At 36.5% G+C, this 23,149-nt stretch overlaps 1 protein-coding gene across 1 annotated transcript in view; it reads left to right on the forward strand.

Moving 5' to 3' along the window:
• The window catches only part of AP3B1 (adaptor related protein complex 3 subunit beta 1), a 154,960-nt gene extending 138,158 nt beyond the window's left edge, over nucleotides 1–16,802 (forward strand). The window contains exons 26-27 of the mRNA XM_069001009.1: nucleotides 3,262–3,400; nucleotides 16,041–16,802. Coding sequence (XP_068857110.1) covers nucleotides 3,262–3,400; nucleotides 16,041–16,194 — 293 coding nt within the window. The 3' untranslated portion in view covers nucleotides 16,195–16,802. The remainder of the gene's footprint in view (nucleotides 1–3,261; nucleotides 3,401–16,040) is intronic.
• The last annotated feature ends 6,347 nt before the right edge of the window (nucleotides 16,803–23,149 follow it).

Genomic DNA, 23,149 nt, shown 5'->3' on the forward strand with positions numbered 1-23,149 from the left:
TGTGTTTAACTTCAATTTGCCTGTATTCTTCAAATGAATCTGATTTATATAACTTGTTTTTCACTTGTCATGCTTTGCTTTTTCTTTTCCTTTTTTTTTTTTTTGTTTGGTTTTGAACGTATTTCAAGTCCTTTACCTGGTGCTGCCTGGTTTTATTTGTGACCAAAACAGATAGGTAAAAAATAATGAAGGAATGAGAGGAATATTAGAAATGCAAGGTAACACTGGGAGAGAATGAAAATATGTATGGGTTTTAAGGATTTTTACATCTAAATTGCATGTGTAACCTAATAAGAATGCTAAAGAGGAAATAGCTGGTATTTTACTGCTGTGTAGAAGACAATTCATTGCTACACATCTTTACTCAATTACACTCTGCTGTTTTGCATTGTCTGTTACATTTGTATTTGTCCATTTTCTTCCTGGTGGCACAAAGAGAGAGGAGTAGACAGGTTATTGAATATTCATGGCTCTGAAAGTTATCTGGTGGTATAGTGGCAGAACCTCTAAAGCTGTTCTTGTCCACATGCTGTGCATGATATGCTTAGCTTTGCTACACCATCTCCCCTTTCCTTCCCTTCTGAGCTCGGGAATCCTCTGGTAAAGTAGTTCCCCAGAGCAGCAGCTGAGTTAGTGGTTGTTGTGATTGACAGTTTGGAATGAGTGGATAAAAATGGTATTGTCAAACACTCTTTACTTTTCTGCTCAAATATGTCTTCTGATCCATCAGGCCTCAGAATTTTATACCCTGTTTTACATCGCATCACCATAAAAGTTCAAGTTGCCATAGCAAGGATTCTGAATGAGTGGAACATTTATTATTGGGAACTCTATCCAAATTTCAACTTGTCTGTTGTTTTTAAAAATCAGTAGCAAAAGTTTCCTTCCCTCAGTTCAGAATAGGACTAGTCTGCTGGCTAACATACCTTGTTACCCATCACTGTAATTTTTCCAATTTAATTTTCTTTTATTATTTAAAATACGTGCAGTTATTTCATTGTATCAGGTAGTTAACCCAGACTAATTGCTGCTTTGTGCTTGGGCTAGATTGTTCTTAGATTCTCATGTTTCAAGCAATATTAAACGTGTCATGTGATTGTTACAGCTGGATATTAATCAGAATTTTTATGATGGTGTTTTTAAAATAGGCAGTTAAAACTACTTCAAGATTTTTTTTCTCTCAAGAGACATGTTTTAAAATAATTTTGTCAACGTTTTTTTAGAAGTGTATACCTGAATCACATTTAAAAAAACCAAACCAATAACAAAACCCAATCTTGGTTAAATAAACAGATAGTTTCCCTAATTTTGTTAAAATTATATATATAAAATTTGTTTTCCTAACAAGCAAGATGCTAATTCTTTAAATGGTTGGACATTTACCATTTTCTGGCCATTGACTACCCCAAGCAATCATATTTGATGCTCCTTAATTAGAGTACCCTTTTTTATTTCCAGGTTCTTTTCCACCTCAGCAATCGAGACAATACATTTGCTTACCACGCTGCTCTCCTAAGTGTTCTTTTGCATGTAAATTAATCTTGATTCAGTTTACACTGTCATGCTGAGTGGTACAAATTGCCTATAACAATAAAACAGCATGAGTTAAAAATAAAGGGGGGTGAAAAAGCAGATTGAATGTGTGCCTTACTTGATAGGATGTTACTTTGCTTTATGCCAATACATTAGTCGACGATAATGAATCTTCTGTTCTGAAAAGCATGGTTTAGTTGATTTTTTTAATTTTACTTCAATGGAGCAGTACCTTGTCTTTTATAGAACAAGTTAGACAAACCATTAATGACAAGAGTGTTAAGGTTAAATATGAAGCAATGCATTCACTTCTCTGAGTGCTATCCATCTTTCCATTTACAGGAGCTTGACAAAAGTACTGGCTTTGTACAACATTTCCTTTAATTACATGCTGCGGGAAACAGGCTTTTAACATAAACATAGTTGCATTCATTTATTCAGCATTTGCTCTTCAATAGAGCTTAATGGAGAAGGTTTAAATCCTAAATAAGTACACACATCTCTCAGCAGTGTTATGTCAGTCCCCATGCTCTGCTTAAAAGCAGTTTTAGTCTGCGTATGTAGTTTGTAAAGCTTTTGCCTAATAGTTAAACAATTTGAAACAGAATTCTAATCCCAAGATAAATCTGATTGTTATAAAAGTTGTATGTTTGTTTTTGTTCTCTTCAAAAATATCCTATTTTTTACTTATCAGCTGTTCCATTTTTACTTTCATATTTCTTATTCTGTGACAGCAGCACATTCCAGGGCATTAAAATGTTGGATTTATTGTTTTAATTGCTCTATTAAGCATCTTGGTACTACTGTTTCCTCTGGGTTCAAGCTGTATGTGCAGCCCTAAAACATTAGCCTTCTGAGACTTTTCCATTGTTTTCATTGTTAGTGTTGCTTCAGATGCTTCATATTTCTGCCTGAAGTACTGTGCTCCTTTGTTTGTCTGCATTTTCAGCTTCTGAACATACTGTAAAAAGGCACACGCAGTATCAAGTTGTAGTTACTGTTGTGTTTTAATCAACATGAGCATCCAACAAATCATTCTTTTAAACAATGGATATTGATAGAAAAGTGTGAGTTTTGTTAAAATGTCCTTGAATGGCACATCCTTCTTTACTTTGTCGTATGTTTGGATATAATCCTGACATTTCTGTTCCATTTCACAGAGATGTTCAAATTATTTTACTCAAATAGTTTATCTTGATATTTTAGAGAGCTGGATACTAGCTGTATTTCCCAGTTTCTAATGTGCTGACTTTCTCTTAAATAACTAAAGTGAACTAATTACTACTGTCTGAATTTCAAGATCATTTTTAGCAACTGGATACGGAATTATAATTAAATGTATGATTAAAAGATTATAATGGGTCTTTGTATATAGTCTTACTTAAGCTGAACCTTTCCAAATCAGTCTTACTTAGTATTTAATTTCTGCATTTGCGTTCTTCTTTTAAGTTAAGCTTTTTTTGAGAAAGAACTACGTTGGTTTCACAGTTGCATTAGTATCACACATATCATTGTTCCGCTATTACTAATTTGTTTCTGATAATAGGTCATTGCAAGTAAGACATTAAACTGAGGTAATTATGTGAGTTCTTATAAAATTTTTTTCTGAATTAATTATTTCACTTTTAATGCAATTTTTTTGTTTGTTTAGATGTCTACTATTTTGGTTTAATGCTTAATAAGCAAGCAAATTTTAAAGTATTCATAATGAAATACTTAATGTTTCAGGAATGCTGACAGGAATGAATGAGACATCTGCTACAATAGCTGTTGCTCCACAGAACTCTACTAGACTTGTAATAATTGAGAGGGTAGTGAAAGCGGCAAACCTGGGTGTAGTCCCTTCTGGTCAAGATAACATACACAGGTAAGATTATCTGTTATTCAGAGTAGGACCATCTTTTAATATTAATTTGTTAGTCCAAAATTCATCAACATTTGATAGTATTAGGGAAAATTTTACTATCCATACCTTTAAGGCAGAAGGTGCCCAATTATATTGTAGTATATAATCCTAAGCAGATAGTAACTTGAGCCTAAGTGCTCTGCAGCTCATTATTTGAATGTACATAGAAATGTCTAGATTTTACTGTACACAGTTAGAGGAAATTGTCCTTCCCTTGTTTTGTTTCAAAGGGAAGAGGTAGCCTTTTAAAGCACAGTACTTGAAAGAAGCTTTTGGCAGGGGGGGTTAACTTTTTTCTCTGTTTCCTATAATAAGCAGCCTGCTCCAGTTGTATCACCTGTGAGAAGCAATGTGGTTTCTTACATTATTTTCTGAAGTTCCTATATATATATATGCAAGCAAAAACAGTTATCAGCCAAGAAAGTCATTGGCCCTGTCAAATTTCCAGTTGTTACTTGCAGATTAATCAGTTTCATCCAAATACTGTGATACAGAATGTCAGTGGAATTGATACAATTGTTGGTTAATGACAGGTTTTAATGTGATTGACTCAAAATATTTAGTCTTGTGAATCTGTATGGCATCTCACTTGTGACAGGAACAAACAGTTAACCTGGTCTTGAAATAAGGAAATGACTACATCTCTCTTACCATCTACTAAAACTGTTCGCTAAATTCTGAATTACCTCTAGTTACCTGAATTTTGATATTCAATAAGAGCAAAGTATCGTCTTTGAAAGAAAAGAACAGTGCTTTTCTTTGAAATTTTGCTGACTGAGATGGCTGTTTGAAATGGTGAGAATGCTGTAGCCTACACAAGACTAATAACCTGATATTTCTCTTTGTTGGATGTAGTTTCTTTTGCATTGCTGGGCATGTGTATTGCATTGCATTAACATTAACCCAGCTGGATTTTCCTATGTATTTGATACGGTTAATGATAAAATTCTGTTTCACCATAAAAACATGGCACAGCTAGTGCGATTGCACTGAAATGATTGTCACTGTTGACACCTGATCCTCCATGAAAGAGTCCTCATTTGTTGCATCCCTGAGGGATCTGTATAGCCTGTGTTCTTAACGTCAATTCAAAGACTAGGTGAGAGTGTCAATCAAGAGCAGCTGAAGTGTCTGCACTATACAGGTGCTCTCCATCTTTACCCTATCTATCACATGAGACTTAACACATAGGGATGGATTGTTTTGTTGACTGAGTCTCAAAAAGGCTCGCTAAAATAATAGCCCAGTTCCTAGCTCAGCCACAGGTTTCCTGGTTGTAGATAAGTTTCTAATTTGATGCTGTTTTCTTTTGCTCTTTCAGTTTCTTTTAAAGGAAGTTTTCTACAAAAGAGTCTATACCAACACTAAATAAATTGAAGATGTGCTTACTGTTGGGTACACTCCTTCAGAGACAGGGTTAAGGCATGTTCGGGTCAAGCTGAAGTATTCAGAGTAATTCAGAGCATCCTGAAATCTTCTTTGATTATTTAGATTTAAAATACAGTGTTTTCAGTCTGCCACAATAGTTACGGAATAGACTATAGAATAATCCATCAAGAAAAAAAATGGTATATAACAACTTAAGTGGCCTATGAGAAATGTCCAGCAGTTGATAAGCATTTAGAAAATAGTCCTTTATTTGCTTCACCATAACTAACTGCAGTTCACAGATATCATGTAGTCATAATTCCACCTAGATTTTACTGAGAACAGAAGCAGGAACATTACCTAGTTGATACCGTGATGAACCTGTTCATCTTTTAAACAGTGATGCTTTATCATTAAAGTAAATCCTAGATTCACATGAATTAATATTTGAGATAGATATTAGATAATTAATCCTTTCAAAATGCTGAAAAAAATTCCTGAAATAGTTTATATATATATATATATGTATGTATCTAAAGTATACATATGTTTGGATTAAATGAACTCTGCCATGAGAGGAAACAAAAATGAAATCTCTTCTGGCAGAAGTCTCATGGATGCAAGAACTGTGACTTTTATTTATGTGACACGCAATTTCAGGATAATAAAATAAGCAGTCACCTTTTATCTTCTCTAAACAGTTACAGATTCAATAAAAATACATTATAAGTGAATTTTCTGAGTTTTTTTATCGGATTGCCATTTGTCTTGTTTTATTGCAAGTGATACTGGAGAAAAAAATTACATCCAAGAACTTTTAGCTCATCGTGCTGTTCTGTGAGGACTGCTTCGGCTGACTTCTTGGAAGAGCCTAGTACATACCTTTTTACACAGCAAAAGGAGTACTGTTGTTTAACTGGCATTCTGCACTGTGCAGCATAAATTATATTAACTTATTAGTTGGTCATCCCCAATTTGAGTATTACTGCTTAATGATGGCTAATGCCAAAAAATTTGTATTGCCTGGTAATGCAATATACTCATTCAAAATGAAATTGTACAGTTTAATACAAGTGCAAGAGTATCTAATGGACATGAACAGGTGTGTTTCATGGTTTCTTTCAGTCTAAACATATTCACATTCATGCTGAAGATGTTGTCATGCTGGTGGAACCCAATTACTGGTCCTTAAATTAATAACCCTATTAGGATTTTATTTTTGCACCAAATAAAAACACTTAGAGCAAATATACTGAAGATTTGAAAGTAAATACTTGAAATAAGTATCAACAGAGTAGCATATAGTCACCAAAGAAAAATGAAATAAGTGAAAACATGTCAACTACATTAGCTATATATCTGAGCATATCACAATATAGCAACACTTTCTTACATGCATTTCTTTTCTCTCTTTACCATGTGGCTACTAAATTTGTATACTTAGTTACAATGTAATAATTGTTAAATGACAGTAGTAAAAAATGCCAGGTGACGTAGTTAATTCTACTTTAAACTCTCATTTCTGACCTGTTTTATTTGAAGTGATAGCTGCAAAAATTTTGAACTCAACAGCCCATCTATATCTGTATCTATATCTATATCTATATCTATATCTATATCTATATATCAGAGCACAGAGTTGTAGGTTACTATTTATATATTTGAAAAATAAATTTGCTATACTATTTTGCTTCCTTTAGAATAGTTACCTGATCTTCAACAGAGTTTATTCAAGGGCTTAGATTATGGGGCCTTGTAAGACTACATGCAATGCTTTTGCATGCTCTTAATAGGATTTAACTATTTTATGTGTTGATCTCTCTTGCTTTTGCTATTAAGTGGAAACATTATGTAAATTTTAAAAGGCTTGTAATAGAAGCAAGAATGTGAAATTTCAAAAGAGAAATTTTCTTGAATAGGAAATGTGTCTTCTTAAATATGAAAACTTCAGAAAAAAGAGTCCTTTGTTTTCTTAAAATATTTTTTCACTGGAGTGATTAGAGTAATTGTTGGAATATCCGTAGCTCTTCTAATGTTTTGAGATCTGTTACTTGGTGTTGATAAAGTGATTTCAGAGACAGTCAGCTAAGGCACCAAGCTTCTGTCTTTTGGTTCAGACCACATCCAAGGGCACCATTTGAATATCTGAAGACAAAGACACTGAAAGAAAACTATTTGTTCCTGCAGGGAATGAAATCACTCTGAATAACTACCTTTAGAGACCCAGTACTTTTCAGTTGAAATATGCCTGCTGTTTGTTGTCAGTGGGGAAAGTCTACTAGAAATTTTTCCATCTTCAAGATAAGAGGGTACATAATGGAGGACATTTATTCCCTCAAAGTTGATGCTTCTATAGACCATTACTTGAGCTCCTGTTCTCTACTTGGACAATAACGTTCATTGCTTTAGATACAACAACAACAAAATCCAGGCTGTTCTATTTCAATATGATGAGATGAAGGCATCACTCAGTTCAAGATTTTCAGTCATATTCTATTTAACTGACACAAGCCTTATTTACCCAGCCTTTCGTGCTAGTGTTACTTTCAAGATGTGTTGCTTATTCTTCTCAGATGAATATTCTAAAAGTTCCTCAGGTCTCTTTCTCCTTTATTCATTTTCAGCTCCTATAAGGATAGGTAGTAATCATATGCTTCACTTTGAATATAGCAAAAGATAACAGATGGTGATAGAATGAAAAGGCTGGTTGCAGACTTTAATCTTTAAAGACTTGAATGCTCTTATAATCCTCTAGAAAATGTCAAAATATCGTCTACTATTACGGAAGACCCTATGCATGAAGGAGAGGTGTTTCAGGCTAAATTGGCTTAGGAAAAAAAGTTATGGAAATGCACATAGGAAGTGTTCTTTCCTGCTACCAAGAAAATATGGTGCAAAGCTTTAAAAGTGTTGGCAAGTAACATACAGCAGAAAAATCTGTTCAGAGCTGTGACCATAAACTGGATTTACTTCTTCACTCTCATTTTGTTTTATACTTGTGTGCTTCCATTGACGTCATAGTATAATGTGTAATGGGATGGAGAATCAGGCTGTCTTAACTACCTACCTCTCTACCTTCTACTTCCCAAAGCATTTCTTAAATGGGATGCATTGTACTGCAGAATATTATTTCCCTCAATGACTGTGGCTCTAAAATTGATGCAAGATAGATCATCTTTTCCACTTTTTTCATTCTTAAAGACTACCTATGCATTGCCCAATCAGTCAGTGAGATTAAACTCTGAGGCCAGCAGGGTGGTTATGAAGAATGAAGTTTAGTCAACTTCAACTTATTTAATAGTCCATTGCACTAGTCTGTTGCTGCTGTTGTATTCTGGAAGGAATCCACAATTGCAAACAGGAAGTAGCAGGATTAGAAAGCGAGCATGGTGTCATATGCACGTCTCCATTCTACAGTTCATCAGGATGGCTGTAACCACTGACCTGCACTCTGAGACACACAACAGCTTTAATTTCAGTCCTCAGATTTAACATGGTCAATTCTGTCATTCAACAACCCAGTATGGGACAATCTGAGGTTTTGGAGAAAATTAAATCTCTTGACAATGAAGCTCTAAAGTGCTTCAGAATAGCCATTTCACATTTTTAGATGGTGATTTTAACATCCTCTCCATTACAGTCATGAAAGCAGTGATACTGATAGTCATCTCTTTTTTCTAGACATCACCAGGACTTGTAGAGGGAGGATTCTCATCTCATCTTAGTGTGTTGTTGTAATAGACACCTAAATTAGCAGCAAGCAAGCTAAGTTTTAAACAAGAAGCATGAAACAGCACTTTTGCTCATTGCTGGGGCAGGTCTAACAAGCTCAAGCACAGCAGTGCGTGCAGTGACTGTGCAGCTTCTGAGACCTACATTTTTAAGGACACTTCACTGAACAACTTAGATATGGTAGTTTGTTCAGAGCTTGCTGTATGTAGTATGCCATTGCTTAGTGTACCCTTAACTATCTGATTTCGTGAATAAGCTATTACTGAACAAGATGTAAAATACCGTCCACCTGTCTTGTGGAGGCTTGTATTGCTATCCTTTAGCAAAATCAGAAACATACTGTGTAAATCATGTATTATGACAGTAAACACACTGCAGTGGGTGAGAATTCATATTCTGAATAGTATGAAAACAACAAGACCAAATAGAGAAACTTGCATAAAATGCTTAAAATACAGAAATCCAAGGACCTGTGTTTCACTAGCCTTTATTTCTCACCCCATGCATCAGCCTGACAGTCTGGTTGTATTCACCCCTTTTTATCATTTTGCAACCTGTCATGTCCCATTTATAGTATATTGGCAGACTGATTCTCAAAGGAAAGAGGGTTTTGTTTACAGACAATTTTGATTATCAGAGAATGTTGTGCTTAGTAATCAGTTATCCTCCCTGTATCTTTTTAATCCAGCAACACTTAATGTGGGGAGAAAAGGTATGCAATTGTGCATGTGTGTAGGTACATTTGTATTGAACCAAACTCCACCTAAAGGGATCCACCTGGAAAATTTTTCTGTGTATGTCGTCTTCCAATTTGCACTACATTTGGAGAATTCTCAGGTAGGAAGTTAGTGATCAGCTTAACGTAACTAACAACTGCATCTGCTTTCAGCATGTCTGCTGTAAAGGAAAATACCTATCTATTGAGGATAAACACCGTGTATAAATTTCTGAGAAACATAAATTCTTTATAGTTATTCACTTGAATCCAAAAATATGTTCTCAGTAGCTGATAAACAGGTCTATAAATCCACAAAGACCATTTTAAGGCTGTTCCTGCTCTGTGTGCAAACACACCTTTTCTAAGGTTTTTTTACTAAGCAGTTAGCCTGTTGGAGAGAGCTCCAAGAAGTGAAATCCACCTCTGCTCCTGCAAAGTAGCTCTTTTGATGCAGTTACCTAGACTGTTTTGCTTCTGTGGTTCCTTAGCTGTGGGGCTCAGTCTTCTTTTTCTACTCTTCTAGAAAGCTTCAGTGGGTAGCTGAGTAAATAAACTTGTAATAGTCATGCAGCTTTGATTTTGCTTCCTAATTTCTCAAGTAGGAATTAATTAGAGAGCTAAATACCCTAGGCAGAACAGCTTCTCTGATAGTCTTTACCTGCAGGAGACAGAATTTTAAACAGAATAGTATATCCATGTCCACAGTTATTTCAGCCTTCATTTTAGCCAGAAGTTGTAAACTCTTTAAGTTTTCTTATATATGATGGAAGTAATTCTCGCATTCTGTTTTGGGGGTTTTGATTTTGTTTCCTTAAAAAAAAAAAAAATCCCAACTAGGCTAACCATTTATATTTCTTTTAACAGGCAGGACTAGAAGACTTTCTGGTTAGTAATTATTCTTAGGTTAATATTTTTATTAATAGAGGAAAGCTGAATTTTATAAATATGAAAGTACTCATTCCGTAGTTCCTCATATTACTCTTCCTATTGTAATTATTCCTTAATCAAATAATAATCAAATTCTTAATCAAATCCTAATGTTCCAAAACCTGGAAATTTTCTCTCTGCTAACAAAAGAGCCCTGTATATTTCATGTATTACCATCATATGAAGATTTTGATTAACTGGTACAAAATACTTCATCAAGAGAATGCCTTCATACAGAATCATTTTAATGCCCTTAACACTGTAGTTATATTTTTGTATTTTAAGAGCTTAGGTGCAAATTGCAAAATATTAAAATAACTTTAAGAAATTAAATTTGATCTTAACATTAAAAGTATATGAGTGAGTCATTTTACGTATGCGGTTCATCAAAATAGATTGTTCTAGCCTGGCTTATTTGTTGTCCACTAGAGGACAGCACTGCTTTTGTATCTGAATGCTGTAAAGTGATAAATATGTGCAGCATTTTCTTTGAAAAACAAACAGGAACCTTTTGAGCCAGTTATTTAAACAGAAAATGCTTAACACTTAAAGAACTAACTGAGCAGAAGAATATCTTTGATTATAAAGATCTCTGAGCATGTTTAATATTTTAATATCTTTCTATAAGGTAATCTACTTTCTTGGAATTAAATAATTTTCCTGCAAATTAAAATTTATAGCCTGTTTTAAAAATGGACTGAGTATAATTCTCAAGCATATATTATATTAAATGCCAAATTCTATTAAAAAAAAATAAAGTATATGAGAAAACAAAATAGATTGAGTATTACAATTAGAATTTTCTAGGTGGGAGGACCAAATATTTTGATTCAAGCTTTTATCTCACTGGAATTTTAGAGAGGAGATATAAATACCTACATTAAAAATGCTGATATTTTTAAGCTAATGATAAATTTGGAAGATGATAAAAAGTTCATGCAGCATCTTTTTGAACATGTGGAGTACTGCTATGTATTGGACAGTAAGTTCAGATGACTCACACTTCTGCATTTTTTTTAGAGGTACAGTGCAGCTGCTTACTGGAAACTGAGGACAGACTCAAAATCTATTTTATCAATACAGCTAAACATGGCAAAAATATGTACATTTGATTGCAAATTATTTTACAATTTTATTATTTTCTACCCCTGAAAAAATAGATAATGTTGGAAAATAGTTACATTATTGTAATGAATTAGGTATTTTGAACAATTTATTCAAAGATAGTGTTAAAATTGCATTTAACAGACTGGAAAAAAGAAAGTCAAATTATCATAATATGATTTTTAAGCTAAATATTAATCAAATTTTATTAGTAGTAATCAATGTCAAAATCACCAGATTAAGATCCTGCATTTTGTGGATATATTTGTGCTTACAGTTTTATTAGTAGGCTTCCTCTATCCCCAGGTCAGAACAAATACCAAATACTTCATTTTCGTGTTCTAAGGCTTACTCAGAGAATGAGTACAAATAAATCAGTAATTCAACCAATTTTTAGATGAAATCTTAATTATAAAGTCAAATCTGTACATAGCGGAGTAAGAGGAAGATTCAGAGTACTGAAACTGTAAGTGTAAGTATCTTTGTTGTCCGGTTGACGTGCTGGAAGGTCCTTTGTAGTTACTCATTCTTATATTTACAAATGGAGGACTAATTCGCAGCAGTAATTTTTTTTTTTCTCCTTTGAATATATTCATTGCATAACTTGATTACACATTTGTCAGCTTTGGACTAATTATTTTTCTACGGCTAGGGCAGGGCATTGCATCTTCTGATTGTCTTCCTTACTAATAGGATTCTGTCTGCTTCAGCAGGCAGTAATTGAAGGCTTCATGTACAAGATTTAAAGAAAGAGCAGAGAGAAAAAAAAAGTTTTAGCCTCCATGGGCCATTGTCACTGTTTGTGGTAAGCAGTAGAAGAGAAAAAGAAGAGAATTTAGCTTGAATAGAAAAGTCAAAGAGGAAGAAAAGCACCGGACAGGAGAGAGTGTGTTTTAATGCTGTTGAATTATGCGTTACAAACCCTGCTCTGCTGTTAATATCCCAATAGTGAGTGTTCAGGTGTAAATTTACTTTCTCAAATGTTGAATTTTAAAGAGCAGATTTTAAGTGAGTTAGTCTGCTTCTGTATATTCACTGCCATGAAATTTTCATAACCTTTCCTCATAAAAATGCATCTCCTTATACTGTAGCTGTATTCTGTCTACAAAAAAAGAGAAAATTACTGCCAGTCTGTATTTAGGCTAGTCATCATTGCAAAGTCAGTGTTTGGCAAATGCTGTCACACTGTAGCATCTGTGTTTTCTCTTTATGTCAACTATATACCAAATTTTTCTGTATGGTTACCATGAACAAATTTTATTTTCATGGGAAGTGACCAAGACTATGTACTTGATTTTTAACTCTTGAAAGACCAAGTCTTTCTAAAAATATACAGTACTTTATTGATATTGAATTTTATTCTTAATGTGTATTTCCTTACCCACTGACAGGTACTCTATTTTTGTAAAAATAATGTATGAACTCCTTCTCTCTTTTTTTGCATGTCACATATGCTTAGAATATTTAACATTCTTTCTAAAAAAAAAGAATTGTTAACATTCAGAATATGCAAATATTTCTCACATTGTTTTGTTTCTAATCTGTCTCGATTTTATTAAATGGGAAAAATATTAACAGCTGTAAATGTTCCTGAATATTTTAATGATGTAAAATCTGGTTTAGAATCAATATTATCACAGAATTAAATACTCCATCATAGCAGAAACAGCCATCTTGAAACTACTGGGGAATACTTGGTTTTCTGGATGTATTCTCATTTGCTTTGTTTTGGGGAGTTTTTTTGGGGTTTTGGTTTTTTTATATTTACTGATGCATCCTTTGTTGTAACAGAACCATGCTCATAATATAGTGTCTTATGTTAAGAGTTGTCCACAGGACAAATTCTTTCTTTTAGACCTGCAATCAATCAATTTACATCCTAGATTTAAATGTACCACAGTGCATTTTTCAAGACTTATTAAAGTCAATGATTTCTTGTTGGTTTACCATCTTTTTTGGTTTAGGTTAGTTTGGGGATTTTTGTTTGGTTTTAATTCATATTCTAACTGTTAAGGTTTTAAGTATCAACTTTCAGAAAAAGTGAAAAATTATTACTGACCTCATGGGGAAAATCAAAGTTTCTCACTAAGAGTGAACACGTTATTAGTGATTAATTTTTTGCTGCTGAGAGATTTTTCCAGTGGTTTTCTAGGCTTTTCTAGGTATTTAGTTGAGCGCAACACATGTTTTAGAAAATCCACAAGGGTTTGTGGTAAGAGTTAGCATATAAATGCAGTAGTGTATATTTAGTTGAAAAAACAGCTATTAACCAAATCCTTCAATGACAGTATATTTGAAACACCTAAATAACTGACCTATCAGTTTTACTGCTGTAAAACAGCAGTGCCTGCTGCTTCATCCTGTTGTAACTGTATTTAGTTTTACAGATTATACAAGTGTATTTGTCACTCCCCTTAGAAACTACATTATATTCCCTATTCTAAGGAACAGATTTTGGTCTCCAGTGTTCAAAAGCAGCTGTAAACCCAAAGTTCAAAAGCAGCTGTAAACCCACTGTGTGGTTCTCTTCTATAATGCTTTTTTAATGGTGAAATAAGTCTTCCTGTTTTGGTCCAATTCTTCCTTCACCTAGCAATTCCAGATCTTATATCTGTGACCATTGATAGAAGCTGATTAGCTGTTGCTAGTTATGTGTATTAACACTTTGTGTAAAATTATCTGAGTATCAGGCCCTTTGCATCTTGCAAACCACATGCAAACTCACGTTTTATTGATTTTATGTGGTTTGTTCAGGGGTATGGAAAAGTGCTATTGATCCCCTAAGTGATTTTGCAAACTCACATGTAAAAATATCAGCACAAAACTCATCTCTGGTGCTTTGGACCACCTTGGCTTTCCCAGAATGCTGACTTTGTATCACTTTCAGCTTTTGATAAAAGAGGGTAAAATCAAGCCTCGGGGCTATGAAGCACAGCAGGAGTGCCAACTAGCAACCTATTTATGTGCATACTCAGAGATAATCTGCTTCTGTGTTGTCCCAAGACACAACTGTTAAGTAAATAAAGTGACTAATAAGACTATTGTTTCTATAATTATCCCCTTGTCGAAGTCAACAAGAGAAATAGTCATCTTCTACATTGCAGCATAAATAGATGAAATTATTGATATAACTAGCTAAGTAGTTAATTTTTGTACTAGTAATATCGTTTTATAACCTTCTATTAAAAAGAGAGGTCTTTGAATGTATCTGTAATCCAGACAAAAGAAATAGATTGACCTGTGATGGATGACATTAGAAAAGTGCCCCATGTTTCCTTAATTAGTATAATGTGTTATGAGATTTTGATATGCTTTGTTTAAAAAGAAAAAAAAGACAGAAATTACTTCTTGTTTAAAGAGAACTTGCTTCCTGCTTAAGTGGCTAATATTTTAATTAAGTCTGGAGTGAAGTTTTTTGAGTATCTCCTGATAAACTCCCTCCTTTATGTTGATGGTAATTAAACAGATCCCCAAGGGCTTGGGTAGGCGCTTTGCAAGGCCCATGCTGATTGTCAGACAGGAGACACTGACCAGTTGGTTTGCTCTTGAATAGCCCACAGCGTGCTGTCAGCGCAGCAGTTTGATTTTTCTGTATTGTGAGCTGTTGTCAGGGCTAACTGGGTCCTATTGTGACTGAAGATGTTGCGCAAATTGAGGCAGATGGCTCTGATTCAGACACGTGTCATTCAGAAAGAGGAGAGGAGATTGGCCCTGCAAAGTGGGGTCAGACGGGGTCACAGACCTGCTCCACACTTGTTAGTGTTTTCAAAAGCCCATGTGCAGCAACTTTGTTGTTGAGAAGTAACCAACGGGGGGGGGGGGAAGCATGTTGTGCTCCTTGTGGAGGATGGAAAGATGGACGCTGTTGCCATCCTCTTGCTTCCTGTCTCTTGGGCCTGGCTCTGCACACAGAATGAATTAACAGGATTGACAGAAGTTCATTGTGCCTAAAATGGCTTTTCAGTCAATTGTGGTGCTTAAAAGGCTAGTTTTGCTTTTAATTCCATGTAATTAGTGGGTTTTTCATGTCTTGGAATTTAGTAATGGTGCATTAGTCCTAACTTTTGTCTACCTGATTGGTTGATAGTTTTTTATTTCCTTTGTAGGATTTTTTATAATTATAAAATGCTTTAAAATACTGGCAACATTTTTATGATTCTGGAGATAAATTCACCAATAGAGTAACCCAATGTCTTCCTGTTACTGTCATTTCAAACTGATTGTTTTGTATGTTTATAAATTTGACTAGTTTTAGTTTGAATTAATTTCTGAGATTGCAGGAGACACATTTCAGAAAGTACAAGAAGTTTGGCTTTTTTTATGTGTTCTACTGCATTTAACATAGTTGTATTGTCTTTGGGGCACCAAATAATGGAAATCCTTGGAAAATTCTACGCAGCTGTCGTCAGGTTGTCAGTGTGCATGAATACGGTAGATGAACTGAAAAATCAGTATTTAGATTAAAAAATTATTTAAATAAAATTTAGTTTGTGCTACTAAATACAAAATTTTTCATGATACTTCTTTGTCCTTCTAAAATGCAAAAATATTTACACAATGCTGCACAAATTATGTTTGAAGAATTTATGGGAGGTTTTATGGTTTATCCCCTGAAATGCATTAATGAATTTAGAAGTATTTTATTATATTTGAGCTCATTTAACTCTTGCAGAAAGAAACGCTAGCAGTCTTTGACCTTAAGATCCTCAGTGATTTTTCTCTTTACTTTTTTATTTTTCCCTTTCTCTCCAGGTTTGCAGCTAAGACTGTGCACAGTGGGTCACTGATGCTAGTCACAGTGGAGCTGAAGGAGAGCTCTACAGCACATCTCATCATAAACACTGAGAAAACTGTGATTGGTTCTGTTCTGCTGCGGGAGCTGAAGCCTGTCCTGTCCCAGGGGTAACCTGCTTACATCTGGACTTCAGAATCTGGCACACAACAAAAGTGCCTGGCATCCACTACTGCTGCCTTTCATTTATAATAATAGCCCTTCCATCTGGCAGAGGGGAAAGAATACACTCTTGACATTCTTGTCTTCTGCTTTAGAATGCTAGTGCGTATCTATCATGTATGCAAGTCCTTTCCTTTTTTTCTGCTTGCTAACCAAAGAACATATATTTTACTGTCAGTTATCTGCACTTTTAAATGTATTTCCCATTTGTTCTACCCTAGTCCTTCCCTATCTCTTCCCTTCCCCCACTACCTTCCTTCCCCATCAGTGTCCCCCCCCCCCATTATAGTGGACAAATACTAGGTAATAAAGTTCAAGGGAAATCACACTGCTTGAAAACTGACTTCAAATGGTAGGTGGGTTCCAGCAACATACACAACAAGTATGTGGTTCAGAGAGAATTTGTGGTGAAAGTGTAAAAACACCATAAGTACAGCAAAATGGTGTCTGTTTTCTAGAAATGCCTGTAAACCTGAACTCATCTATTGAGAACATTGTTCCTACCTACTGTCATTTTCTCAATTATTTTGTTAAGATGCTAATAAAGTAGTGCCTATGAACAGAGGCTCCCTCTTTTCTTATTTAGGTAGAAAATTGATAATAGACATGCCAGTATTGTATATACCTGGTTAACAAATGAAGTGGACACTACTTATGCATCAACAAACTGTTCTTGTGAAAGTAGCCAGTGTTTGTGCTCCTATGATAATTGTCTGCTATACGATTACATTTTTGTTAATACCAGCAACTGCCTATCTTCAAACCGGCCTACTCATAAAATACTGATTGAATTGTTCAAATGAGTATTAAATGAAATACTGGTTATTAGACTACTGTGAGAAATACTGTCATCTAGCTGTTATGAATAGTTCAGGTCTTTATTTAAAATTTGCTTTTTTAAACTAGATTTAAACGTCTTCCAACTTCGTATAAATCAGGGCGTGAGGCAAAGAGAAATTCATAGCCATATCAACTGAACTAGGCCTGAGAAGATGAACAACCTTGCACCAGTTGGTGTACCCAGTTTTCTTGGTACAGGTCAGTGATTTTGACCTTCCCTTCACATTCTGCTTACATGGCAGGACAGAAGATGCTGGGCATTTCCATTTCTTATCAGTTCTCCTCACTTCCAAAATGTTTTTGTTCTAGTATCTCCTGGCTCTGCTACAGAGAAGATACTTGAATAGATGTAGCCTTCCTCTGTCACCAGGACCCTTGCAAGGTCTTTAGATGCTGACTAGTGCTGTTCTAGTTTAGGATGATACAAAATGTTGCTTCCTCAAAAATGTTGCATTACTTCACACTAAATTCTTCTAAAAGTTTCTAGTAAAATTTAGTAGAACTAAAAGGAGGTTCCAATGTGAAGCAGAGCTAATTGGCAAATTCTAAAGAGAGGTTAAGTTTTTAAGGCATTTATCTTGCTCCTCTGTGGGAAATGTAGTTCTAGAGTTTGCTAGCACCCAAAATATATCAGTACTTCTCAGAATAAGAAACAAGAATCTTATGCCCTCAACAGAAATGTACATGTTCTTAATCAACATTCACATTATTTTCTGAAGTCCTAATCCTGCAAGAAGTTTGCTATTGAATTAGTTTTCAACTGTGATGTAAAAGCTGTTCAAACTGATGAAAAAATGAATTGTTGTAGAAATCCTGGAGTCCAGAAACTTCGGTAATAAGAATAGCTGGGGAGTTTCTGGTAGTAATTTGCATTTTTCAGCACTCTGATGGTTCAAAACATCTTGGTACAGGTCTTTGGCTGATCATAGAGTAGTTTGGGTTGGAAGGGTACCCTGAAGATCTCTAGTTGCAACCCACCTGTCATGGAGCAAGACGCATTTCACTAGACCAGCTTGTTCAGAGCCCTTTTGAACATGGCTTTGAACACTTGCTGGGATGGGACATCCACATGTATGCTGGGCAAGCTATGTCTCACCACCCTCACAGTAAAGATTTCCTTCCTAATATCCGACATAAACTTACTCTCTTTCAATTTAAACCCATTCTCCCTTGTCCTGTCACTACATGTCATTGGTAATACTCTTGCCTTCTCTTTTCCAGACTGAACAATCCCAATTCTCTCAGCCTTTCTCCTCTGCTCCAGCCCCCTGATCCTCTTGTTGGCCTCCTCTGGACTCGCTCCAACATCTCCATGTCCTTCCTGTGCTGGGACCCCAGAGCTGGATGCAGCACTGCAGGTGGGGTCTCAGCAGAGCAGGGCAGAGGGGCAGAATCCCCTCCCTGGCCCTGCTGGCCGCGCTGCTTTGGATGCAACCCAGGACACGTTTGGCTCTCTGGGCTGTGAGTGCCCATGGCTGGGTCATGTCCAGCCTCTTACCCACCAGCACCCCCAAGTCCTTCTGGGCAGGGCTGCTCTGATCTGTCCATCCCCCAGCCTGGGCTGATACCAGGGTTGCTCTGACCCAGGTGCAGCACCTTGCACTTGGCCTTGTTGAACCTCGTAAGATTCCCATGGGCTCCCTCCTAGAACTTGTCCATGTGCCTCTAGATGACATCAGATGGGTACATTCAGGTTCCTCAGGTGGTCACAAACCTCATCTTGGTCAGGCAGCTGTAGCAGACCCCAGCCACAAGGTTCTCTTTGCTGCCTTGGTTTCTGACTCCTACCCCCAGGCTTTCCAGCTGCTCATGGGTATTCTTCAGGGACAGCTCTTCACACTGCTTATTTTTTGGCTTGTGGCATCATTTGTACCCACATGAGAAAGTAAAAGCAGGTTGTAGTCCATGCTCTTGACAAGTTGGGGTACCCTCCTGGCAGCATCATGGATCTTAGTCCCTGGTAAGCAGCATACCTCTTGTGACTCTGTCAGGCCAGCATGATACTGTGATTTGAAAGTTTATGCTGCCTTCCCTGATGGTAATTTGAAGATAAAGTTTATTTAAGGATAGATATTTAAATAGCAATGTATTTCTGCATGTACTAAAACTCAGCTGTTGAGGAATCTAAACAAAAACATGGGTACCTTGTCTTACATTAAGAGTGGAAGTTGCACTCTGTCATAATTCAACCAGTAGCAGTAGTTAACAATAGTTTCTTAGGTTTGCTGTGTATCATTTTTACTCACTTCTTCCATACTTTTCATCATTTGTAGAGGCATATTTAAGGTTGATGCGTAGTCTAAATTGCAATCTAAAATTCACTTTGGAGGGATTTGCTTGTACCATGTAGCAGCAGCTCCTACCTCTGTGGGCAGGCTATTCAGTCAGGAGCTGCACACTAAGAGCCACCTGGCTTCAGCAAGTATCCAGGCCTGGGCACCCTTGGAACATACCTGCGTGCACAGCTTGGGGCACAGGAGCAAGGCTAAAGCATAGTACTGCAGGGCTGGTGAGGTGGGTTTTGCTAAGATGGTTAGCAATTTCATCAAGGTCTAGTTTAAGGAGTGGACAGTGAGGGTTATTTACTTAAATTAGCAAGGTTTTGAATCCAACAGAACATTCAGAAACATAGGAAGAACAATAACAACTACCAGCTCATATACATTACCATAAAGAGGAAATTGGGGTAAAATTTTGTTAACTTTAATCATGCTGAATGTATTGAACCTCAAAAAGGATACAAAATTATTGCAGTCTAGTACAAGCTACAAGGCTAGTGCTGGCAACTCTGAATTGAAGAATTATGCAGCAAGAACAAGGACAAACAGATAAGAAAGTTTCCATAGTGAGAGATTGGTAGTTTATCTTTGCTTTGCTGCCTGGTTGTTTCTACAGAAACACACATATTCCCCTTAGTGAAGAGTGATGGGTTTCTTTACTTTTTTCTTTTTGATAACTAAACTTTCAAATTCAGTTACCCCAAAATAAACTGTTTTGAAAGAATAGGGTGCAAGGAAAAATTGTTTTGTTACTGTTGATGGCAGAATATAAACATAGGCTTGGTGCATGACAGTAAAAATAGCATAATTTTTCTGCTTATTTTCCTTTGACATTTTATGATGTTGTATACAAGGATAATGTATTTTTTCCCTTCATACCCTTCTTTAATTCTAATAATTAATTTCTAAAGAAAAATAAAAATGGGTCTGAAGCTAGGGACAAAATAATGGAAGATATAAATAGAATAATACGTGGAAGGATAGTGGAAATAATGGAAGTGTTTTTAGAACAGGGACATGATACAGTATAAGAAATAATGAATTACATGGAAAAGATAAATTGAGCTTTCCTGATGATCTTTTCTACTAACTCAGGAACAAGGTGACATTTTGCAACATTTCCAAAGCAATATATTTCAATTGGGAGAAGGCATTTACTTTTATTTCCCCTGTTTTTTAAATACAACATGTACTTAAGTTCTGGTCATCCATTGTTACAAGATAGTATGATGTTTACTAAAAGTGGGACAAAGCTGCAAATGTACTTTAGTAAAGAAATATACAGATATATATTGGATAGGATACAAAAACCCAAGGTCTCTAAATTCTCTTCATCTAAGCCTTTGGGCTAATTACTGATATTTGGTGATAGGATGAAATCCTTTTGTACACTTTGCTTTGCAATGGTCCATTTCCATAAGTAGTATCAATTTTTTTTTTTAAATATTCAATTACTGAACTGCCTAGGTTTGCATACAGTATCTTACATGCTTGAATTAATTTTAACTTAGCCACTTAAATGCCCTAACATGGATTCTGGTAACCAATATACAGGTAAGTTAAATCCCAAGCCCTCATCTGACTTTTGGTGTGTATCTGTAACAAGCATATGAGGATTCGGCTCTGTTCCCTTCTTTTTCTGACAGTGTATTTTTCTCCCCTTCCACTTGTTTTTGTTTGTTTTAACATAAAGTGTGCAGTTGTTTAACACCTACATGTTATATTAAGTGTTTTGTGGTGCAGAAGCCATGCTTTGCTATGTTTGCACATGTGCTTTGATTGCTGATAGAAGCCTCTGTGCATGACCTTTTGTGATAAAAGTAATAATTCTGCTGTCTTCATCATAGCTGGTATAGTTGTGCTTTTATGTAGCACAGTCCAGTGAATCTGTTTGGAAAAGAAAGAGATTGTGAATACCAGTGCATTTCCAGTCCCACAGTAACTGGTTTTGCCTCAGAGGGTGCAAGGTGAACTATCCTTCAATGACTGGAAGCTCTGAGCCCTGCTGTGATTGCAGCACTGCAAATCCTGATCCACTTAAATTGTTGTGTACATTCTGGTGCGTATATATTTATATGGCCACAGAGGCAAGATTCATATTGCCCAGAGAGGCTGTGGATGCCCCATCCCTGGAAGTGTTCATGGCCAGATTGGATGGGGCCCTGAGCAGCCTAGTCTAGTGAGTGACATCCCTGCCCGTTAGCAGGGGAGTTGAAACTACATGGTCTTTAAGGTCCCTTCCAACACAAAACATTCTATGATTTTATGATCTTTGCAAATAGTATTATTCTAAACTCCTTCTTTCCATCATGCATGTATAGGATGGAGAGCAAAAGTGAGTTTTGCTGGCTTCCACCACAGCTTTTCCAGTCCTTTCCAGGTCTCAGCCTGCTCTCATCCTGCTCCTGGTGACTTGCCTCTTCCGCCTTCCCAGTCAGGGCTTTCAGAGAAGAGGGAAGATGACTCTGCCCTCAGCACCATCTCATGGAGCATATGTGTTGTGAGTTGCCATCCACACCTTCATACACCTCTCTGGCTTAGCCCAGCCCTGTTTTTTCTCCTTGAAGGGAAGGATTTAGACTCAGCCTTGCAAAACCAGCTGACAAGTCACACCTTGTTCAGGAAAGAGCAAGAGCTGTTGGCACACTTGGGTCCTGGACACCCTCCCATCCTGTGGAAACACTGGTGAACTCTGGTCATGTGGTGGGAAGGTGGTGAAAGGCCTTCTCTTATAGTAGCCATGACTAGCAGATCATGGTTTAGCTGCCAGCCATGGCAAATGGTAGGAGGGTGAGGCAGCACGCTGGCACTTCCAGCCACCCTGCAGAGCTTCAGCCATGCCTTGGACCTTGGGATACCCACCAGCTCAGGCTCACAGCAACACCCTAAGCCCAGCATCTGGAACAGAGTAGGCAAGGGAGGTGCAGGGAAGGCAGGACCCTTCAGAGAGGCAGCAGCAGCTCTTTTCTTTCTGTAACACATCTGCTGGGGGGATTTCTAGGCTGAGAAGCCTATGCCTGTCTGAGGCCTCCCTGTTGTGACACCTTCCACTCTTGAAGACCCTGACAGACCCCAGCTGCAGGTCCACAAGGGACAGCTGCCTCTGCCCCGGATCACTGCAGACCCTCTGATCTCCTAAACAGTGTCTAGGGATTGCTTGTATGTAACAGGGTACCTTGCTGCAGTGGGGCACTCTTTGCAGATGGTGTTTACCACATGAAATAATTTGATCCTGTAGAATCTATTATCTCCTATAATTTTCATTTTGGTTTTACCCAATTTTTTATATTTGTGTGAGGACTTTTAGGCACCTAATTGCTCTCTGCATGCACTGGCAGTGCACAAGGTGCCAGCACTTAACTGAAACCTGTTTGAGAAGTGAATGGTATGATTCTGAAATGTCAGTTGTGAAGAAGGTAGAAGAAAGAAACACCAGTTTTTTCTTTAGACTTTTTTTTCAATACTGTCAAAAAAACAGGAACTCATTCCACTTGGTACCAATAGTTCCTCTCTCAGCTGTCTTTATATGTGTTTGCAGATGTATCCCCTAAAGCAAAGCAGCAGGATCATTTGGGATTAAAAAGCTCATACCCTTTTCTATGAGACAGCAGTGTTTTGGTGGGATTTGGGGTTGATTTTGGTGATCAGATAATTTCATTGATATGGTTTGGAGTGTAGCCCTACAGCCATTTGGATTTGACACATCTAGGAGGTTTCCTCTTGCCCTTACTGTGTCTGTGTCAGCACTATGCTAGAACAGCACCAAAGTGGTTACTTTTATCAGAAAA

The sequence above is a fragment of the Aphelocoma coerulescens genome (genome assembly GCF_041296385.1).
Source record: "Aphelocoma coerulescens isolate FSJ_1873_10779 chromosome Z unlocalized genomic scaffold, UR_Acoe_1.0 ChrZ, whole genome shotgun sequence".
Lineage (NCBI taxonomy): Eukaryota > Metazoa > Chordata > Aves > Passeriformes > Corvidae > Aphelocoma > Aphelocoma coerulescens.